Here is a 22,173-nt window from a genome sequence, read left to right on the forward strand (position 1 = left end):
TAAATGAGATAATGTGCATAAAGCACCTGGCGTACAGCAAACTATAAATATTAAATGCGATTATTTCTGTACTTATTATCAATGGTATAGTACAGAGCAACATACCCAAATCATCCTTAAAGGTCTCAGAAAGTCTTTTTTAATTTAATGCATGACTTCATTTTTGTCATCATTTTTCTTTTATTGAAATTTAGTTGACATACAGTATTATGTTAATTTCAGGTGTACTACATAGTGATTTGACACTTGCATATGTTATGAAATGCTCACCAAGATAAGTCTGCTAACCATCTGTCCCCATACCGTTATTACAGTATTATCGACTGTATCCCTTTTGCTGTTTGTTACACGCCAGGGGCTTATTTATGTTGTAAGAGGGGCTTGTACCTCTTAACCCTCTTCACTGGTTTTGCACCCCCACCTCCCCTTTGGCAGCCACCCATTTGCTGTCTGTATCTATGGCTCTGTTTCTGTTTTGTTGTCTGTTTTGTTTTTTAGATTCCACATATAAGTGAAGTCATGTAGTATCTGTCTTTCTCCATCTGACTTATTTCACTTAACATAATACCCTCTAGATCCATCCATGTCACACATGGCAAGATTTCATTTTTTGTGGCTGAATAATATTCCATATACATATATATACCACATCTTTATCCATTCATCTATCAGTAGACACTTAGGTTGCTTCCATATTGTGGCTATTGTAAATAATGCTGCAATGAACATAGGGGTACATATATCTTTTCAAATTAGTGTTTTTGTTTTCTTCTGTAAATACCCAGCAATGGAATTGCTGGATCATATGGCAGTTCTATTTTTAATGTTTTGGGGAACCTCCATACAGCATAGTGGCTGCACCAGTTTATATTGAGGGTTAGCACATCCTCACTAACACTTGTTATATCTTGTCTTTTTTATGACAGGCATTCTGACAGGTGTGAGGTGGTATCTCTTTATAGTTTTGATTTGCATTTCCCCGGTGATTAGTGTTGTTGAGCATCTTTTCACATGTCTGTTGGCCATCTGTATGTCTTCTTTGGAGAAATGTCTACTTAGGTCCTCTGCCCCCTTTTTTAATCAAGTTGTTTGTTTTTTTTTACCTTGAATTGTATGAGTTCTTTGTGTATTTTGTATATTAACCCTTTATCAGATATATTATTTGCAAATATCTTCTCCCATTCTGTATGCTCCATTTTTGTTTTGTACTTAACAAAGACAAAAAAAAAAAAAAAAAAAACAAAGACAGTGAGGGCCCCCTGAGTACAAAAACATGCAAGGAAGGAATTTAATACAGATTAAGTAACACAGATGAGGTCCCCATCATCCAGAGCATGGTGAGGGAAAACATGTTCATCTGTCAGAATGTGCTGGTGCCAGGTACAAAGTTATTGGTTAATTGGTTAAATGATCATTTCAAGGGTTCTCATTAAGGTAGTGGTTGGTGGATAAAGGCCCATCATGTACGTTTGCACACACACACATTTTAATTGCTAAAGTTCTTTGACTGCCATAGTTTCATCATGTAATTCTAAACAACATTTTTAAGGTTTTTCTTTCCTCTATTACAAACACAGGTTGGATAGAGACGTGGAGGTCGAAGATTTCCAGCGGTATTCCGAAAAGGTCCATACTTCTCTTTATGAATGTCCTATTGAGTCTTCGCCATTGTTTCTCCTTCACAAAAAAGGAAAAAAATCCTCAAAGCCTGAAACAAGTCAGAATAAAAAGGTAAAAGATAATGCCGTGCCAACTTCTTGATTGCCCTTGTATTCCACACACACAATTCTAGACACTGATGCTTTATAGAATTTACTCTTGTTTGCAACTGTGTACATATGAAAGATACGATTCTTGTAGTATCTGATATTGCAGTTTACCAGATTTGTTGTATCTTTTCTTGTTCCCAGAAAAACAGTTTGAATAAGCTTTTACTCATACTTCCAACTACTTTTCATTACAATGGTTAAAATTACTCTGTACTTTATAATATATATTATTTATTGTGCTAATTCTCTAGTATCATTTGCTTTCACATAACTATCTCTGGTTTCTGTCACAGTCATGGAAATTATTAGTTTCTGATCTTACCCTGTTTTCCCCTCCTTTCTTGACCTTCATTTTAACCACTCACACAGTTGACCTGTGCTATCAACTAGGGCAGCTCTTTCATCAAATTCTTGAGTCCTAAATTGCGTTCACTGATGACTATTCTTTCTCGTTCATTTACTCCTAGCATGTACACTATTTGCCTTCATTACAAGCGAAAGTCTAATTCCTTCTCATTATTTCAATCTAACCCTCCCTACTCCTTCCTGGTCAGATGTTAACAATGCACTCAAGTACCAGTGCTCCCATCCTGGTCCAAGCCATCATCATCTCCCATATGAATTACTGTAATAGCCTCCCAAGAAGACTCCCTGCTTTTACCTTGTTGCCCAATAGTATATTCTCAGCACAACAACCAGATCCTTTTAAACATGCGCTATCATGTTACTCCTCTGCTCAAAGTGGCCCCCCACTTCACTCAGAGTAAATGCTCAAGTTCCTACAATGTCATAAGAGGCCCTATATTTTCCAGGCCTCTTTCCCGCACTCACTCTTCTCCTCCCATTGATCTCCTGGCTATTTCTAAAACAGGCCATGTTCACTCCTGCCTAAGATCCTCACTTGAGCTTTCCTCTTGCCTGGACCACTCTTCCCCCAAATATCTGCATGGACAACTCCTTCGCCTTCTAGGACTGCCCAACTGTCATCTGCTCAGTGAGCCCTACCTTAACCCCTATTTTATTTTATTTGTTTTTTTAAAATTGAAGTATAGTTGCTGTATAATATGTTACAGGTATAAATATAGTGACTCACAATTTTTAAAGGTTATACTCCATGTATAGTTGTTATAAAATATTGGCTGTATTCCCCATGTTGTATAATATATCCATGTAGCCTATTTTATACCTAATAGTTTGTACCTCTTATTTCCCTACCCCTATATTGTCCCTCCGCCTTTTCCTCCCCCTACTGGTAACCACTAGTTTGTTCTCTCTGAGTCTGCTTCTTTTTTTGTTATATTCACTAGTTTGTTGTATTTTTTAGATTCCACATATGTGACATCATACAGTATTTGTCTTTCTCTGACTTATTTCACTTCGCATAATGCCTCCAAGTCCATCCATGTTGCTGCAAATGGCAACATTTTGTTCTTTTTTATGGCTGATTAGTATTCCATTGTGTATATATATACCACATCTTTTTATCTGTTCATCTGTTGATGGCCATTTAGGTTGCTTCCATATCTTGGCAATTGTAAACAATGCTGCTGTGAACATTGGGGTGCGTGTATCTTGTCAAATCAGAGTTTTTGTTTTTTCAGATATATGTCCAGTAGTGGAATTGCTGGGTCATATGGTAGTTCTATTTTTAGTTTTTTGAGGTACCTCCATACTATTTTTCACAGTAGCTGCACCAATTTACATCCCCACCAACAGTGTAAGAGGGTTCCTTTTTCTCCACATCCTCACCAATTTGTGTTCTTTTTGATGATAGCGATTCTGACAGGTGTGAGGTGGTATCTCACTGTGGTTTTGATTTGCATTTCCCTGATGATTAGTGATGTTAAGCATCTTTTCATGTGCCTGTTGGCTTTTGGCATCTCCTCTTTGGAAAGGTGTCTATTCAGGTCTTCTTCCTATTTTTTAACTGGGTTGTTTGTTTTTTCAATGTTGATGTATCTTAGCCCTTATTTTATACCCCAGCCCACCTCCTGCCTTCTACCACTACTACTGATCTTTTATCTTTTCCTAGTTGTTCTTTTTTCCATAGCACCTATCACATTTTAATTTATTATAGACTTTATTTATTATGGTTATTATGAGAGGCCTAATAGTTCATAAATGGAAAATGCACAAATAATATACCCTTTATAGAAAAAGGCAGAAAGCTGTCCTGCAGAGAAAAGGAGAATGAAAGCAAACACTGAGAAAAACAATGCTGAGATACCAGAAACATCCAGATAAGGAGTACCTTAATTCTTCCTAGCTTTCCAATTCCTGATTCTTGCCTGTGGTAGGACCCCCACTACACTTTCTTTTCTTGGATTGCGGAAGATACTCCTATATCCTTATAACACATTTCCCTCTTTGTCTTAAGTAGCTCAACCAGTTTGGCTATAATCTGAAACAAAAGAATCTTGCTAAATTGAAATTGGTACCACCAGTTGGATTGCAACTAATAGACCTTCAGAGAAAGAAATTACACTGGTAAAGTCAAGTCTAGTGGGGTTTAGTGGGAATCCACACACACGTACCCATTTTGGGATAGTAAACTGAGTCTCTGTGTTATATGGTAGCAAAGCAATTGATTAAATTATAACTTTTCTTTTTTTATTGTTATTCAGAGCATATATCCACAGAGGATTTAGGGTATTTGGTTGCCATATATAAATTTTATTAATTTTTGCAGCAGACAGAAGACAGGTCCTAGTCCATGTAGTCCCACGGTGAAGCAGAGAAAGGCAAGGCTGGTCAATTGAGACTCGTGATCCAACAAGCCCTGCTTTGCTGAGCCCCTGTTGTCTAAGTTACTGTCACTCTCCTCTCACAGCTAAGTGGATACACTGGTTGAGGAAAAGTGAGATCCTCTCCACTGGAATGGAGAGAATGAAGAATGGCCAGAGTTGGGGAAAGTCCCCGACCCCCACCAATCTCTCACCCGCACCCTCCATGCCACGTGCACACCATTTCCAGCTTTGTTCCTCAATGAGACAAAGGTGATCAATCTCCCATTATAAGGCTTGTTACTCCACTGGGGTTGGAATACAGTGTGGAGTCAGGGGAAATTTCCCAAGATACATTAGAGGAAAAGAGTCTCCCTGAAGCTCCACTCCAGCCCGTTCTGCCCACCCGTAGCTTGAAGCTATGGCCGTTATTTATAGGTGAGAGCCTGGGCCAACCAAAAACACATTGGTGACTGGATGTACTTCCTCCATCCAAGAGAGAAGGCTTGCTTCTATAGCAGTGAATCAGGTTCTGAGTCCTGACAACTATGTGAGGAATGGAAGAAGGGATGGTAGAACCAGGTGGGCTTTTCTTTAGGACAGGTGAGTCTCTGAGCACCACTTCACTTTCTCCAATCTAACCACCACTGAGAGAGTTTCCAGTATCAGGACCCAACTTTAAGAGCCTCTGCCCTGAGAGCAGGGCACTGGCACAGCTGGTCTGCCCTTTAATTCATTCATCTGCCCTCTGCCCACCATACCTGTATTTTGAGGGTAATTCTGGGATTTGCCTGGAACACTGATTTTTTTTGGAGGTCTTATATTTTGCCCATATGAGATTAAGAATTTTATTGTCAGTCTATTCCAATCCGTATTATTATCTTCTGGAAATTCCACACTGCTTTGTTCGACTAGTAGAAAGCCTCATAGACTTCCAGGACTATTGTGGATTTATTTTCATGTGTATAGTTCTTCTGACATTTCAGTGGGAATTAGGGAGGAGGAAAACTAAATGTGTGCATTCATTCAACAGCCTGAACCAGAAATTGTCTTTTCTCCTCTAATCCTGTGTCTCATCCTGACTCTTACTGTGTTCTCCAATTCTCCCTAGTGCCAAACATTTCCTTTTTCTCCACCCTTGCTTTGTTGCAGGATTTCTTCCCAAGTGGGTCAGATCAGGCCACTCCCTGCTTTTAAAACCTGAGTGTCTCCTCATCACCTAAACACAAGACCCCATTCTTTACCAAGTCATCTAAGGTCCTTTCTGTCCAGCAACAACCTGTCTTCCAATTTGTTGTTTAAAAGCCTATTCTTCCAAATCAATTTTCAGTCCTTAAAAAACAGGAAGCATGTCTCACTCACCTTTCTGTTCCCCACCACACACTGCCCATGGAAGGCACGCAGAAACGTTGATTTCTTTCCCCTTCACTCCTACCTACTAGGTACTCAATAAACATTTGCTTGAATAAATAAGTAGATGAATGCTCAGATTTACTTGCATGTACTTTTGCTTCAGAAATTGACTAAATGACCATTAAATAGTAGTCTATAGTTTCACAATTCTAAATTTTAAAATCAGTAGTGCAATTTTAAGAGCACAAGATCGTTTTTAAAAATTGTTTTATATCCTGTCACATAGGTTTGCTACATATCACCAAAAATATTCTTAAATATTTTGAAGATGTTACTAAGTTGTTAACTTTTTATACAGGATGTGTAAATAATAATATGTGTATTCAAGTGATATTGTTGCATATGATATGAGGATTTTATTGATTTGTCTCAGGGTTGTTTTATTGCCAGCTTTTTCATTTTTCATCATTGATTAAGATGTGCATTTAATTTACATCACAGAGCACTTGTCTCTATAGCTTCACTATCACAGACTAGAATTTTGGATTTGTTAACATACTCTGTTGTTGTTTGTTGTTGTTACTGCTGCAGCCACTGCTGGCATTTGCTTATGGTGGTAGAGGAAGGGAGAGAGAGGCCTAGTATTTTATGAGTGGAAAATGCACAGATAATATACCCTTGAATTATTTATCATCATTATTAATGATAAGAAAATCAAAAATGAATTTTTGCTACTAGTATGTCAGTTTTGTCCCTTAAATGATTCGTTGCCTATTCTTATAGGGAGAGAAAAGCAAAGATGCTCCTTCATGGGATCCTGTTGGCCCGAAATTCCTAGAGAGGAATGTTCCAAGAGACTCTCACTGCCACCTTTCCAACAGCCCTAGAGCAATAGAGCACGCCTATCAGTACGGAGGGACAGCCAACAGCCGCCAAGAGTTTGAACACTTAAAAGGAGATTTTGGTGAAAAGTAAAGTAACATACTATCCTTTCAGAAACTGGATGCCATGGCTGGGCTGCATCCTTATTTGCCATATGTCATCCTTTTCCTATAATTTTTCTGTGCCAAATTAATCGTATTCGTTTATCATCAAAACAAATACTAAATAGTACATGATTCATACTGTCCAACAAATAACATTCTCTGTGACTTTCTTCCCAAAAGTAAGGTGCATAAAACAGCATTCTCCTAGGAGTTTGCTGTACTTTATCAAAAAGAAAAGACAATCAAAGAAAGGAAGATGGGGTAAATTTTAAATGACTCATCATTTAACCTTGCTATCACCTTCCCTCCCCCATACAAACTGCTTTCAGATTGTAAATGGGAATGCATCTGAACTGCTGGAAGGTTAATAAGGAAAGACACTGAAAATACAAATGCGCTTGTATCTCTGTTGGCCCTCAAGCTATCTCTAAAGTTCATCACTCTTCCTGGTATTTCACAAATCTCCAGGTTACTTAGTATTATTGAAGATTTCTTTGTAAACTGTTAGCACCCAAATATTCTTATATAGGTCTTATATAGCTCTTTCAAACATTCATACAAGCAGTGCATTCAGTAAGAAACTCCTAATGCCTTCTAATTTCCTGTTTTCCTAATGGGCAGAATCAGTATTTTGTATTCTTCAGGAAAAATTTAGAGTTAATCAGACTGGAAATTAGCCTCATAAATGTATCTTACCTATGGCCTAGAGCTAAATTTCTGAAATTTTTATTTAATTTCTACACATTCTGGTAGCTGTTTTTAGCATGTGATATCCATCGATTAATTTTTACAGGGAGAAAATTGAATCTGTATTTTAGACAGTACACAAATCATATTGTTTCTATGCAAAATTATATATGCATATTAATTACTACTATTTTGTCCACATGAAGCTTCTTTAACATAAAGATTTTTACTAAACTAATTGCAACCATACTTTAAAAGGAAGACATGAGATTATCCTTTACTGAAACAACACTTTCTTAAATGTGGGATGTATCCCTGTTGTGTGAGGAAATGGAGAAGGATTTACATTTTTGAACTAGCAGTACTTACCCGATACTCACTAATAATACTAAGAATGTTAGTATTCTAATTTAATCTTTAATAGTATTCTATTCTAATTTTCTAATAATACTAATAATTAGAAGAATGTTGCTTGGGATTAGATTGAATGGCTTTATTCTTCCTTACACTCTGTTGCCTTGGAAAGTTAGAGATCACCCTCAGTCTCCTTTGACAGGTGGTAAGCTTTTTCTTCTCATTTACCAGATCCCAGTTTTCCATTCGTCTGAAAACACGTTCCTCCCATGGGATGATTTTCTATGTCTCGGATCAAGAAGAGAATGACTTCATGGCTCTCTTCTTAGCCCATGGCCGCTTGGTTTTCATGTTTAATGTTGGCCACAAGAAACTGAAGATTAGAAGCCAAGAGAAATACAATGATGGTTTGTGGCATGATGTAAGTTGAAGGCAGAGAATATTATTATCAGCCAATGTCCACCACTGTCAAATGGACTGACACTAATACCCACCAGGGGTTTTTCTAGAAACATCCATTTAAAAATTCTGTTGCTATATGTTCAATTTCAAAGCCTTCATTAACTCATTATAAAAATCTTGAAGCATATTATTTTAAAAGAAATACAGTCTGAGTATAATATTTTTGACAGATCAGTTTTTTTTTAGTGCAGTTATTTTAAACAAAAGATCAATGGCCAACATAAACCGAAGTTTGGTTTTTAAGGATATTTCACTCGACTGGTTTTTTTTCCACTGCCTATAATGTTCTAAATTTTCAATGATTGCTGAGTGTCTCGTAGACTAAGCTATGGAAGGTACAAAGTGAAGAGTAAATCTGTTAGGACAACAGGATACAACAGGTAGAATAACCTAAATATCAAAGCAATTCAGTGTGTATATACTGGAAAGAGTAAGCAGTGTCAGCTGCATTACAATTAATTATAATTAAATTTACAAGAGAAAGCACGTGGGCTGGCCAGCTGGGCAGAGCCTCAGAGAACTCTGCTAAACATAAGCTGTATTCGGAAATTAAGCCTATAACTTTAAATCAAGCATTAAAGGAAGAGACTCCTAACCTTCAGATGAAAGGACCACTTTTTTAAAGAACTTCTGTGGCATTGCAGTAGCAAAGTTGGGAGGAGAGGCAACACAGCCTTCTCTATTGTCCATCTCTCCATCCAGGTGATATTTATTCGGGAAAAGAGCAGCGGCCGACTGATAATTGATGGTCTTCGAGTCTTAGAAGAAAGTCTTCCCCCTACTGGAGCTACCTGGAAAATCAAGGGTCCTATTTATCTGGGAGGTGTGGCTCCTGGAAAGGCTGTGAAAAATGTCCAGGTAAGCCAGACGTGACCAGGTAGAGCCATCGACCTTTAGAGCTGGAAGATCATTTACTCTGGCCCTCATTTTACGATTAGGAAACTGGCAAAAGTAAAGCTGTAGTTTGGCTGGAGATGGGGTACATAAGTGGGTATTGTCCTGAGGTTGTCTGTCCACCCTGTGACATTACAAAGCCCAGAGTGATCTTTTGATTCTAGGGTAGAGGTGAGATGAAAAATGTTTCAGAGATACAAACTATCATGAAAATTTATGTCTCAAGGAGATGCTTATTTGTTCAGCAAGTAACCATACTTTTAATCTTAAAAAAATACCCAAGAAAGAATTCCCTGGCGGTCCAGTGGTTAGGACTCTGCTTTCACTGCCATGGCCTGGGTTCAATCCCTGGTTGGGGAGCTAAGATCCTGCAAGCCATGTGGCACAGCCGAAAAAAAAAGAAAAACCAAAAAAGAAAGCAAGTCATTCCATTATATCAATATATTATTGGATGAAAAAAGCCTTTCAGGCCCTTATGTAAACTATGATCTCATTTTCGTTTCTTATACACACACACATACACACAATTTGTAAATGTGCAAGGAAATGTGGTTACCCCTGGGGAGACATGAGGATATAGTAGAAAACAACAACATTATTTTTGTAATTTAAAAGTTTAAAATATTGGACCTTTAAAAATTATCTAGCAATAAAGGAATGCATCGAAGGACTAAGTTTTTTTAACATAAATATAGATTTGACTTTAACACAAAGAATTAATATACTTCTAAGATCTGTTAATATATGTGGATAAAGCAAAAAAGGGGGAAAATGTTCATGTTTAATTAGATTTTAGGTAAGTACCCACAATTCCATGATAACTTCTTTAAAAGAAAGATTTCCAAAGCAGTGTGAAATCAGTTATCTCAAGTGGCCCGTGTTCCATGTTCTGTAGCATGATAAATGCTCAACCACAAAACAATGAAGACAGTGAAGCAAGCTTTCTGCTGTTTATTTAGCCATGGTAGATTTAACGGTTAAGAACTTTGCTAGCCCTCATCAGCATTAGGTGATCTAGGGCACAGCTGTTCTTGAAGAGAAACAAACGAGGGTATTTCTAATGTTCAATTTGAAAACCACAGCTACAATTTACCTTGTCTTGAAAAACGTAAAAATTTTCGTTACCTTAATTACGGTAGGCTGTCATTATCAAATACAAAATTCCAGCTTCAAAGAGCTAGTTATAAAGCAACAACCTGGAAGACCACTGATCAGACAGCTAAGATAAATAAGGCAAGAAATTACTTGGTTTCTCTCTGGACTCAAATCCCTTCATTTTGTTTCCCTTGGGTACATCTGTGAGTGTTGAGAAAATGGATTTTAAGAAATGTCTTCTTCTCTCAGATAAACTCAGTCTACAGCTTCAGTGGCTGCCTCAGCAATCTCCAGCTCAATGGGGCCTCCATAACCTCTGCTTCTCAGACATTTAGCGTGACTCCTTGTTTTGAAGGCCCAATGGAAACAGGAACATACTTTTCAACAGAAGGAGGATACGTGGTTCTAGGTAACAATGACTTATGTTAAAACGTGAATCATGAAATACTTCATTCCTAGAGGTGGCTAACAGGGATATTGGGCCCAAAGATAAAAACCAGAAAATCTAACTCAGCCCTAGAAAATGGCCTCTTTCCATAAGGACCACCTTTCTCCTCTCCTACCCTCCAAACTAGACACATGGACCGTGCCCATCCCTGTTTGCTTTCCCCAGCCAGTGCTTCTCCACAGCTGCCAAACCTCTGGAGGTAGACCATCTTGGCCCCTTTAGAATTTCCTATGCTGTACCATGGTCTAACCTGTGTTGGCTCTTGGCCACCTCAGTCTCTAGGTCTTTCTCTGCTCCCTCTAAGCATCACCCATTGTTCCTACTAAGGAAAGGTCCACTTCTTCCCCTTGCCAGCAACTCTAGCAGACAACACTATCCCAAAAACATTTTATTTCTGGATTTTTATTCTCCTCAACTCTTACTCTCTCACTCATTCAACAAAGTTTTTATTGTGTGCCTCTGGTATGACAGTCCCTATGCCAGGTGATGGAACATAATAGTTCTAAAAATAAATAAATAAAATCCTGGGACTTCCCTGGCGGTCCAGCAGTTAAGACTTTGCCTTCCAATGCAGGGGGTGTGGGTTCAATCCCTGATCAGGGAGCTAAGATCCCACATGTCTCGTGGCCAAAAAACCAAAACATAAAACAGAAGCAATATTGTAACAAATTCAATAAAGACTTAAAAAAATAATAAAAGCATCAATAATTCCAAAAAATAAATAAATAAAATCCTAAACAGACTGCACACAATCACCATCCAATCCATTCCACCAACATTCTATAGAGCAACCATTAGGTGTGAGGAAGGTACCAGGACAGATGCTGGGAAAGAAGATAGGAGAAGGGTATAAAACCACATGTTCCCTGCCCTCAACATCGTCTGAATAAAGACATTACAGTGCAGCCAAGTATTCCTTCTTAAACCACCCGCATATCCAATAGAATAACCACAGGTAATATATCCTCTCTTTGTCTAGCTCATGGTTTCACTTTCCTTTCTCATCCTTTATCCCTACTAAAACACCTACAGGCACATTTCTCAACCCTTCATTGAATTTCGGTGATAAGAACTCAAAGACTTGGACAGCCTGAAAAGCATAGCAACCTGCACAATTTATTTTCTCAATAAACATTAATTAATATCAGGAAAAATTAAAAAGTTATCTATGAGGAGACACGTCAAGTGAACATTATTAAGATGCCCAGGTTTGCAATGAGTCTCTTGGAGTGAACACGGCTAGTCTTAAGAAGAATTCATTTTCTTGCATCACTGCAATAACAGCTCCTAACTGCTTTTGCTGCTCTCACTTTGTTTTTCCTCCCAAATGCTCTGCAGCACTGGCACCAGTTACTTTTTTAAGAATTATTTTAAATACAGATCTGATCAAGTCAGCTCCCTTGCTCAATGACTGCAAAGTCAAGTCTGCCTTCCATACTGGAGCACTAGAGCCCTTCCCAGTGTGGCTCCCACCAGCCTTCCCCATTCACCTTGCCTCCGTCTACCCTTACAGGGGACAGTCCAGCCACACTGGCATTCACAGTGCTCTCCAAATGTTCCAGCCTCTGTACTTGTGTTCAGACGACTCACTCTTCCCAGTTTGCTCTTTCCTCCTTCTCACTTTTGAGATATTAAATGGTCCTGCTAGTTGGAATCAATTTCTCCTCACCTGTGTTCACACAGCCATGCTGTGTTTTCAGCAAGCTGTTTCCTCCCCAGGCCCCAGAGCAGGAGTGGTGTGCTAGTTATCTCAGACCCCCACGGAGCTTTCCATAGTGTGTTGGACATGGAAAACAACACTTTCTGCTTACCTATTGAAAAATGCATCAAACTTTCAAAAACAAGTAAAAAACCTGCAATCAAACCATGGTTACAAAATTTAGGTTGCTGTTCTTGAGAACTAATAGTATTTCTCTCCATAGATGAGTCTTTCAATATTGGATTGAAGTTTGAGATTGCATTTGAAGTCCGTCCCAGAAGCAGTTCTGGAACCCTTGTTCACGGCCACAGTGTCAATGGGGAGTACCTAAATGTTCACATGAAAAATGGGCAGGTAATGTGTTAAAAATTGTCTTAACAGTCTGTCTCCTCTGATCTTGGATTCTGGATCTGAAGCAGGTTTATTTCACAGAATTATTTCATCAATCTTTCCTAACTGGGGGAAAGAACAAACAACAGGGAAGGTATAACATAAAATTAAAATGCAGGCAATATTCGGATTCATACGTTGGGAATTGATTTGATTAGAGCAAAGAGCCACGAAATTGTGGCAAAAATCAATAATTAAAAGGTTTTAACAAAAGAATCGGAAGAGAAATTTTTTACAACAAATGGAAGCAGCAAACATGTTCAACTATCAAAACCAACAGGTACTAAAACATCGCTCTATAATCTATATGCATATATTTTCAACTACTAAAAACAAAAAATTCTGTTATAAACACCACTTTCATCCTTAAATAATATTACTAAAGAACATTCATGAGAGTACTCAAATAAATATGAAGCATACTTTCAATGATGTCCCTAACTTAATATAACTGATTTTCATTTGAGTTCCCGTATATTCTATTAAACCATATAATAATAAAACAAATCCTTATATGGTGCTTTACTGTGTGTCAGATACCATTCCAGTTGCTTTATATGGCTTAACTCATTTAATCCCCCCAACAGCTCCATGAAGTAAGTATTATAGTTATCACCCTTATTTTGCAAATGAGAAAACATGGTGCAGAGTGACATAAGTGGGAGCGCTGGGGTGGGAACCCAGGCAGTCTGGCTCTTAGAGTCCATGCTCTTCATCAGTACCTTAGCCTGCCTTGTATAACACATTTCATCTTTAAAATTAAAGGAATTTATTGTGTTATCTTACTGTTCCTTGCCCCCTCTTCTCTCCTGTGTCATTTTTTTGTTCTCTCTCTGAGGAACAGTTTAAACTTTCTGTAGCCTACTAAAGAGTGACCCCTTGTGTTCAAATTGCAAAGCTAATCATGTCTGGATGTTAAAAGTTCTCCTTCCCTGTGGTAAATGTAAGAAATTTCATTTTATCACAATGAGGAGAAATGAAATTAAATTCCACAATGTGCCTTGTCTTTTGCAGGTCATAGTGAAAGTCAATAATGGTATCAGAGACTTTTTCACCTTAGTGACACCCAAGCAGAGTCTCTGTGATGGCAGATGGCACAGAATTACAGGTGAGAAAAGCTGAGTGTCCTGGGTTTCCTTAATAAAGTGAGCCTACACACCCACCTGTGGCATGATGGCTTGGCAGAACTTAGACTATAACTTATATGACAGAATAGGTAATAGATGACAGTCTAAAAGTGGCCAAGAGAAGAGAATCAAATGTTACTGTACTAAAATGTGTATATTGAATCCACATGTGATTTGAAAATACTAATGCTGCCAGAATAGTCTTCGGGAGTTGTTTAAATAATGCATACCTTATGGAGCAAAGAAGTAGCAGAAAGAGTATCCTAACTATTATCCCTTTCAAAGGAAAATGTTATTTTTTGCTTAGACATTGATGTTTTCAGTGATTAGAGGAAAGTGTATGGTTTATTCCAGAATAAATAAAAGCCATTACTGTAATGAATTATTGCCTTTCATGTGAAAATTAATCACTTCAGTGTCACTTATGACCACTCTTTTCTCTGTATTTCAGTTATTAGAGATTCAAATGTGGTTCAGTTGGATGTAGACTCTGAAGTAAACCATGTGGTTGGACCCCTGAATCCAAAACCAGTTGATCAAAGGGAGCCTGTGTTTGTTGGAGGTGTTCCAGGTAAGAGTTATTTTAAAATGACAAGTTTCCAAATCCAAAAAGACACTAAGTTCTCATAAATGTTATTATACTATTAAGAATTGAGCTATGTATTTTCATAATTCACCTAATAACTCAAAGGATTTTATATACAATATCCTTTCATAGGAAAAAGTGTACTGACAATTATGAAACGTTATCCAAGGATCAAAACAAAGTAACACATAAGAACTACACCACGGCATTCTAACCAGTAGATAACTTCTCTCCCTCTGCTGCATCTGCTTAATTTTTTTCTCTTCACTTTCCATACCCTCCTCACATACACACAGTAAAACACACTCTATCTTATCTCTGACACAAAGAAATCTCATACACTATTGCTGCTCTAGGATCTGAGGAAGAACCTTGGAGCACTAAAAGTTTGTGGATAGTTGCTCCTCTTCCACACTAAGAGAGAATACACAGTTCTTCCCGACCAGGACTAGTTTGAAATGTGAAAACAGCTGCAGACCAGAAGTTCTGTTGTTCCTATGTAGTCACATTCCCTGAGAGGTTCCCAGCTGCAGTTCTGTAAACATCATCAGTGACATCACTGCTGTCATCTGCCAAGAATGGTGTATAATCCAGGATGGTGATAGGACACTTATGGACCCTCCACAATTACTTTAAACCTCTGAAGCAGGGACCATGGCCTTATGTTGAAAGTGATTGTTTCACACACTTCATCAACTTGGAAAAATTGAATGATAAAGGTAGCAAGAGGGAAAAATCAAGCTTTTACATCTGGAATTTGGTGGGGATTTTAAGGAGAAACTTAACATGGTACCTCACATCCTAACTAGACTATTTTAGACTGACCCATGTAAAGGCAAATAATGCTTTAAGAGAGTGAGAAAGATTAAGCATCCAGTCTTGCGTACTCACAAAATAGTAGCAACAAAGCACTCTTCTGCTTTGTAATATGAATTTTTCAAATACCAGTATAGACAATAACAGTAACTCACTGATGAAATATTTGAGACCCTCAAAAAGCAACGCTGCTTCTCCTTTACTCCCGCTGTCCACTCCCATCTCCATTTCTCAATCCTCCCCTCCTGCTCCAGGCTTTGGTTCTGAAAGAAATACTGGCAGAAACCACATTGCACTTCATGCAGGTACAGTATGGAAGATGTGTCCTATCAGTTCCTCCATTTCTGCACATTGCTTTCTTCCGGGAAATCACAACGTAGTTTAAAATATTTCACAGGTTCCCAGGGGCCTACAGGATCAAAGTCAGCCTGGCATGCAAGGTCCTGATCATCTGCCCCCCCCCGCCCCAGCCTTGCCCCTGCCTCTGGGGCCTCCCCCTACCTGCTGGGACTTGCAGTCCTCTGGATGTTCAATGATGGTCTCTTTGCTCCAGGCCTTTGCACAAGTGCACAAGGCATCAGTTTCTGGAAGATGTCCATTTTTGCCTCCCCTAGTACATTTTCAAGGAACTTCTCCCACTCTTCCCCCAACTTTACTCCTATTGACCTTGAGGATCCAGCTCAGACTTTTTACACACATGCCCCCCTCCCACTAGAGTGTGCTATGCATACCACCTTTGTGGCACTTATTGCAGAATATTGTTGAAGCTAAATTGTACACTCCTTGCTGCCAGAGAACACGACTTCAACAGACAACAAATATGTATTGAGTGTCTATTAAGCACTGTGCTAGGCTCCAGGAGATGAACAAAACAAGCGTGGGCTCATGGAAGTTATGGTATTTGTTCTTTACTTTGTACCCAGAGTGCTTACTATATCAAATATTTGTCTCTCATTCAAACAAATATTTGTCTCTCTGATTTGTGTTTGTTTTCAGAGTCTCATCCCAGCATTACACACTGCCATCATCTCTCACTGTAAGACTTGCTAAGCTCTACAGACTGGGTGGGAAAGATATACCTGAAGCCAAATTCTGCCTGCCTGAGACATGCAATGAATAGCAAATTTTAGCTAATGAGCCAACACACAGGAGCTAGCAAGGCATACCCACCAGCCCACTGCACCACTGCAGCCCTTAATTCCATCTACGAATCATGCCAGCAAGCCTAGAACAGAAGCAATTATAATCTAAGCCGAACATCATTAATCACATAATTTTGAGCTGTTCAAGATTAATTCCAGTAAAATCACGTCAGAAACTGGGGCATGAAAAAGAATAACTAAAGGAAATTAGGCATAAACAAAACCCCTATATGCACTGAAATCTCTTAGAATCCCAATCAGCTCTCTTATACAAGGCAGAACCCTGGTAACACATTGTTTCTATCAATAAAAAGCTAATGCATTGAAAGTCAATGAACTTTATACCAGAAAATTCAACTTCATTGTATGATCATTTAAAAATCAAAATTAGAAGTTAATTTTTTGAGTTAAGGATGATTCATTCCTGTACTGAAGATCCTGCATTATTCTGTATATAGTCAAGCTTTCAACCTGCGGAATGTTTGCTCTTAAAATCATGTGTTGATTTTATCAATCAATTACTTAGGGTTCTGGGGCACTTTATTGTCACTACTGCAATAAATTGTGTAGTGAATTATGCAGACCATAATTTCTACATGAACTATTTCCTCTAGAATTTGTCCCCCATGAACCAAAGGGTGGTAAGCTTGGGCAGAATCAAAATCCATGTTCTAAAACTAGTGTCCAAAATGAACAGAAGAAATAGATGTTTCTACCCCTTACATTCTTTCCTGTTCATCTTTATTCTGATGATGAAGTACACTGAACAGGCGTGAAGAATATATATAGTCATACTAATCTAGAGACAAAGGGAATTGATCTCTTAGGACCCTTCCAAATCTAAGACTTGATAATTATCATTCTAAATATGAAATGTTATTTCCATGATTTATTTTCAATACAAAGCTTCCGCATATTCTTAATCTACATTGCTTGGAAAACTTATTACAGCTGCTTGATGGTATTTAATTTGCTGTCCTTTTTTATCTTCCCTCCTGAGTTACTGATTTCTAAGTGTTTTCCATCTTTTATCTGCTACTGCTCACATAGCTGTTTTGTACATAATAATAAGCTTTCACTAAATGGATTTTAATTTCATGATATTTCTAAGCTCTCTAAATTGCTTTAAATTATATTGCTTCTATCATCTCAACACATTTAATTGTGTCTGTACAATTAATAAGCATCAAGGCTTCTTCTAGATCTCTAATTAAGATAATGGGAGGAAAGTCCCCTGGCATACCCCAGGGCACCTGTACCCACACAAAGACTAGGCTAGTTATCATTATCCTATTTATAGTTCTTCAGCCCTGAGCTCAGAAAAATTAAAATTTAGTTTACTTGAATTCATTATTTTCTCATTATATTTTATGAGCTTGGCAAAAATGTGGAGGATTAAGGATGAAGGGTAATGATACAAATTAAACAAACATTAACCAATTCCAAGAAGAGTTTGGAAGCTAAATTTTCTTTCCTCTGTCTCAGTAAAGCACACAAAATAAGTGAGGCCCAGGTGAAATGAACTCTAAAAAGCATATGTAGATCCCAAAAATTCACTGCTGAGGCTTTACTTGTAAGAGGTAAATTTCAATGGTAAATACACAGCTGAATTATACTCTGAAATTTGATCATGGAAAACATGGCAAAACTTTAAAATTACTACATGTTCATATTACTTCAAAAGCAGATAATATTTCTGAGAAAATGCGTAAATTATTACTATATTCCGTCTTTGACATGTAAATCATCTTGATAATGTGAGCGGTTATGATGTATATTTTTGCCACAAAGTAATATTTGGGCTTGGAACGCCTCAACTGCAGTCTTTGTGTTCATTTCTTTCTTTTTCCAGAGTCTCTACTGACACCACGCTTGGCCCCTGGCAGACCCTTCACAGGCTGCATCCGTCACTTTGTGATTGACGGGCGCCCAGTGAGCTTCAGTAAAGCAGCCCTGGTCAGCGGTGCCGTGAGCATCAACTCCTGTCCAGCAGCCTGACACAGCAGAGCTACTCAAGTATGAAGTTCTTTAGAGCACTGAAAGAAACACAAAGCCAGGAGGAGTGGCAGTTCTTCCTCTTGGTAGAAGCTTTCATCTAGTTGAGCAGGACTTAAATGAATCATCAGGGACTGGATGTTTATTATTTCTTATTTGGATTCTTACACCTTGGATCCAAAATGCCTGCCATGGATAACAATCAAAGGAGCGTTCAACTTACCTGTATTGTATTACTTCCTGCTGGCGAAATTACTGTTCCTGTGTCTAATAAAATAGAAGGGATTCTAAATAAACACTGGCACACATTTTTAAATCGTGGCTAGATTCTCAGATTCATCTTTCATTTAGGTAAGATAACATTCAACCTATACCAAAATATCTTTGGTATATCTTTTATATACCATAAAATCTAAAATTAGATTATAGATTTGCTTTTAGCACTTTTGTTTGGTCTATCAGTTTAGCAAGAATATTTTAGTTTTGCTTTTTTTTTTTTTTTTTTGTGGTACGTGGGCCTCTCACTGTTGTGGCCTCTCCCGTTGCGGAGCACAGGCTCCAGACGCGCAGGCTCAGCGGCCATGGCTCACGGGCCCAGCCGCTCCGCAGCACATGGGATCCTCCCGGACCAGGGCACGAACCCGTGTCCCATGCATCGGCAAGCGGACTCTCAACCACTGCGCCACCAGGGAAGCCCCACATTTTAGTTTTATCAAGGTTTAATAAAGTAAATTTCTAACAAATTATCAGAAAATGGTAATATAATTTGTTTCTAGGAGAGAAAGAAAAGAAAGCCTCAATCGAATAAATGCCTACTTTTTTTCCTTTCTTCCTTAAAAGAAAACTAAAATTGTGCATGAGGGGAGGTTCTTGTAGGATATTGTTACTGTGTGTTCTGTAGGCATCATGAAAGACATTATAGCAAAGAGAATAAGACAAAGTCATACAATTCCACTTAAAAGTATAGAAGTCCTTTTATTAAAAGTTTTTTCCCCCACATACCTGCAACACAACTAGTCTTATTTCTAAAATTTTATAATTATTTTTTAGGTATATATATTAATAAAGTCTAGAAAAGGAAAAATAGGCTTGACTAGCTGGTAGAATATTAAAATATACAGACTGAAATAAAAGAATTATACATGAAAAGATAATCAACAATGAAGACAAAATGAGAAAACAGACCCTCATATCAACAGGATTGAAGGTACATAAGAGGAGTGACTTTGGGGGTATGGGGAGGGAGTATAAAGTATTTTGAGGAATTACTAAGGGAATAAAATAATTTCTTACATATATATGTAATTATTTACATTCCCCTACTACCCTCATGTCTCAGGTACATTAATAATAATGATGAAGATCAACAAAAATAGCTAATATCCATAGAGGACTTACTAAGTGACAGCCTCCACAGTAAGCTAAATTAAAGCAGATTTCACTTGATCATCACACTAATCCGATGAGGTAGCATTTGCAGATGAGAAGCCTGAGATTTAGAATGATTAAATACCTCGCCTGCTGTCATTCAGCTAGACTGAGGAGCCAGAATTGGAAATAGGACTGCTGCCTGCCTCCAGGGGCAGTATGACTGTCCCCTTGCTTCCTGCCCCCAGGGGACTGTCTGCCTTCAGGCCAACTCTCAACTGGTCTCTAAAGCTGGAGTCACAGACTCAACCACCTATACAGCCAGAGAGGTATCATGAAGGAGTGAACCTGGTGGTGTCTGACTGAAAAAATCAAAAGGGCCAAAATTTCCAAAAGAAGCTGGAAATGTGAAATTTGAGGGGCTTGAAATGGCCTGATTTTTCAGTTAGTAACTAATTAAAATTAAAACAACAGCAATCACAAGAGCAAAATACTGGGCTGACCAAACAAAACCTTCTGAGAGCTATGGCCTCTGGGCCTATGTGGCTTCTGAGCTGAAGACTCTGAATCCAATAGTCTAGGGCCTTAACCAGTACAGATTGGACCGATGCTTAAGACACACTAAGCCTTCACAGTCCTCCCTACAACAGACCCAAGATGGAGGCAGTAGCTCTTGGGTCTAAAGAGCTAACAGCCTGCCATTTTCTTTTCTAAGAGATTTTCCTGAGACATCCTAGAGGGCCATTCTATGCCCTTCATTCTCAGCAGTGGCCCAGACCCTAGCCAGACCTCCAGTAACTACAACAAGTGTGTACGCAGACTCACATATATGCAGACTAAAGTCACAAAAATTCTTCTACCTTCTCTGCAATTCACAGGGCCACTTCTTTGCAGTTATTTCACATTCTTATGCTCAGCAAGTAAGAATCTACTGACCCATATCTGCTGACCCTCTTAATCACACAATGTCCTTCTGAAACCTTGAATTTACCATTTATAAGAGCTTGATCAGTTCTTAGATGGGACCCCATCTTCTGTCAACTGTCTAGGGAGAAAGAAGTATGATTTCCTTTCTTTTAGTTAATCATAGTATATTGGAACTTCATACATAGAAATATAGATTAGAGGGGCTTCCCTGGTGGCACAGTGGTTGAGAGTCCGCCTGCCAATGCAGGGGACACGGGTTCGTGCCCCGGTCTGGGAAGATACCACATGCCGTGGAGTGGCTGGGCCCGTGAGCCATGGCCGCTGAGCCTGCGCGTCCAGAGCCTGTGCTCTGCAACGGGAGAGGCCACAACAGTGAGAGGCCCGTGTACCGCAAAATATATATATATATATATATATATATATAGATTGGATGTTCAGAGTAATTTTGACTAGTTGTCATTCATGGCCCCTGCCAGTTCAGAGCACCTTGGAAATCAAGAGGCCTCCCATAGCCCCAGTTTGAAGAAGCAGCCCTATTTGGGCCTGTATCCCACTTCCTCCTCTCATGGCCACAGCTGATTGGGTGAGGGCACCATCCTATTGCTTTCCAGTGAAGCAACATCCCACCATCTGGTGGTATGAAAAGATGAGTTCCAACAACTGAAAATTTTCTCTTGAAATTGTGAATTGGGAAACACAGAAAGAATCAAGCCCATAGCAATAATAGCTGAAGCCAAAATGATCTTACCTAGAAGAATGGTTTTAAGTGTTTACCATACACATTTATAGACACATACTTCCCATTCTATAAACATAGAATAATATATATCCACCTACCCTCTGTCCAGTAAGAACCACCTCAGTTCTCAGCACACAGTTTGTAAGGGGGCATCTCAGAAGACACTGGGCTATTTCTGTTCCCTGGGCTCCCACTTCCTTGTACATAGCATGGTAGTAGAGGGTGTTAAGTAGGGTCTTTGCTTACCTTAATTGGTGACTACAGCCTATAACTAGGACCATAAAGCAGTAAATACACATTTTAGGTTCACCAAACTTTGAGGTGTGAAGCCAATCCCTTCTCTTTAGGACTGGCTCAAAGAAGTCATTTCAGTATAACCAGCAATGTAAAACCACAATGCCCCCAACACACTACATAACATGTCACACACACACACACACACACACACACACACGCACACACACACACACACACACAGTCTGTATAAAGGCAACAGAAGAGGCACTGTCCAGAATGTAAGTTCCACAAATTTTTGTCTGTCATCCAATGATGTGTTGTAAGAGCCTAGAACAATGCCTGGCATGTAGGTATATGCTCAATAAATATTCTTTGA

The 22,173-nt window shown here is 38.7% G+C and overlaps 1 protein-coding gene across 5 annotated transcripts in view; it reads left to right on the plus strand.

Moving 5' to 3' along the window:
- LAMA4 (laminin subunit alpha 4) overlaps positions 1–18,847 on the plus strand; it is a 151,153-nt gene extending 132,306 nt beyond the window's left edge. For 4 of the 5 annotated variants that reach the window (XM_032650950.1, XM_032650949.1, XM_032650951.1 and 1 more), the window contains exons 31-39: positions 1,578–1,731; positions 6,629–6,816; positions 8,104–8,293; positions 9,037–9,192; positions 10,573–10,732; positions 12,694–12,824; positions 13,875–13,968; positions 14,439–14,558; positions 18,384–18,847. In XM_032650950.1, the coding sequence (XP_032506841.1) occupies positions 1,578–1,731; positions 6,629–6,816; positions 8,104–8,293; positions 9,037–9,192; positions 10,573–10,732; positions 12,694–12,824; positions 13,875–13,968; positions 14,439–14,558; positions 18,384–18,529 (1,339 nt within the window). In that variant the 3' untranslated portion in view covers positions 18,530–18,847. Of the gene's footprint in view, positions 1–1,577; positions 1,732–6,628; positions 6,817–8,103; positions 8,294–9,036; positions 9,193–10,572; positions 10,733–12,693; positions 12,825–13,874; positions 13,992–14,438; positions 14,559–14,705; positions 14,717–18,383 lie in introns of those variants that run through there. The other variant, XM_032650953.1, reaches the window with a different exon arrangement.
- Positions 18,848–22,173: the final 3,326 nt, after the last annotated feature.

This window comes from Phocoena sinus, chromosome 12, assembly GCF_008692025.1.
Source record: "Phocoena sinus isolate mPhoSin1 chromosome 12, mPhoSin1.pri, whole genome shotgun sequence".
NCBI classification, from domain to species: domain Eukaryota; kingdom Metazoa; phylum Chordata; class Mammalia; order Artiodactyla; family Phocoenidae; genus Phocoena; species Phocoena sinus.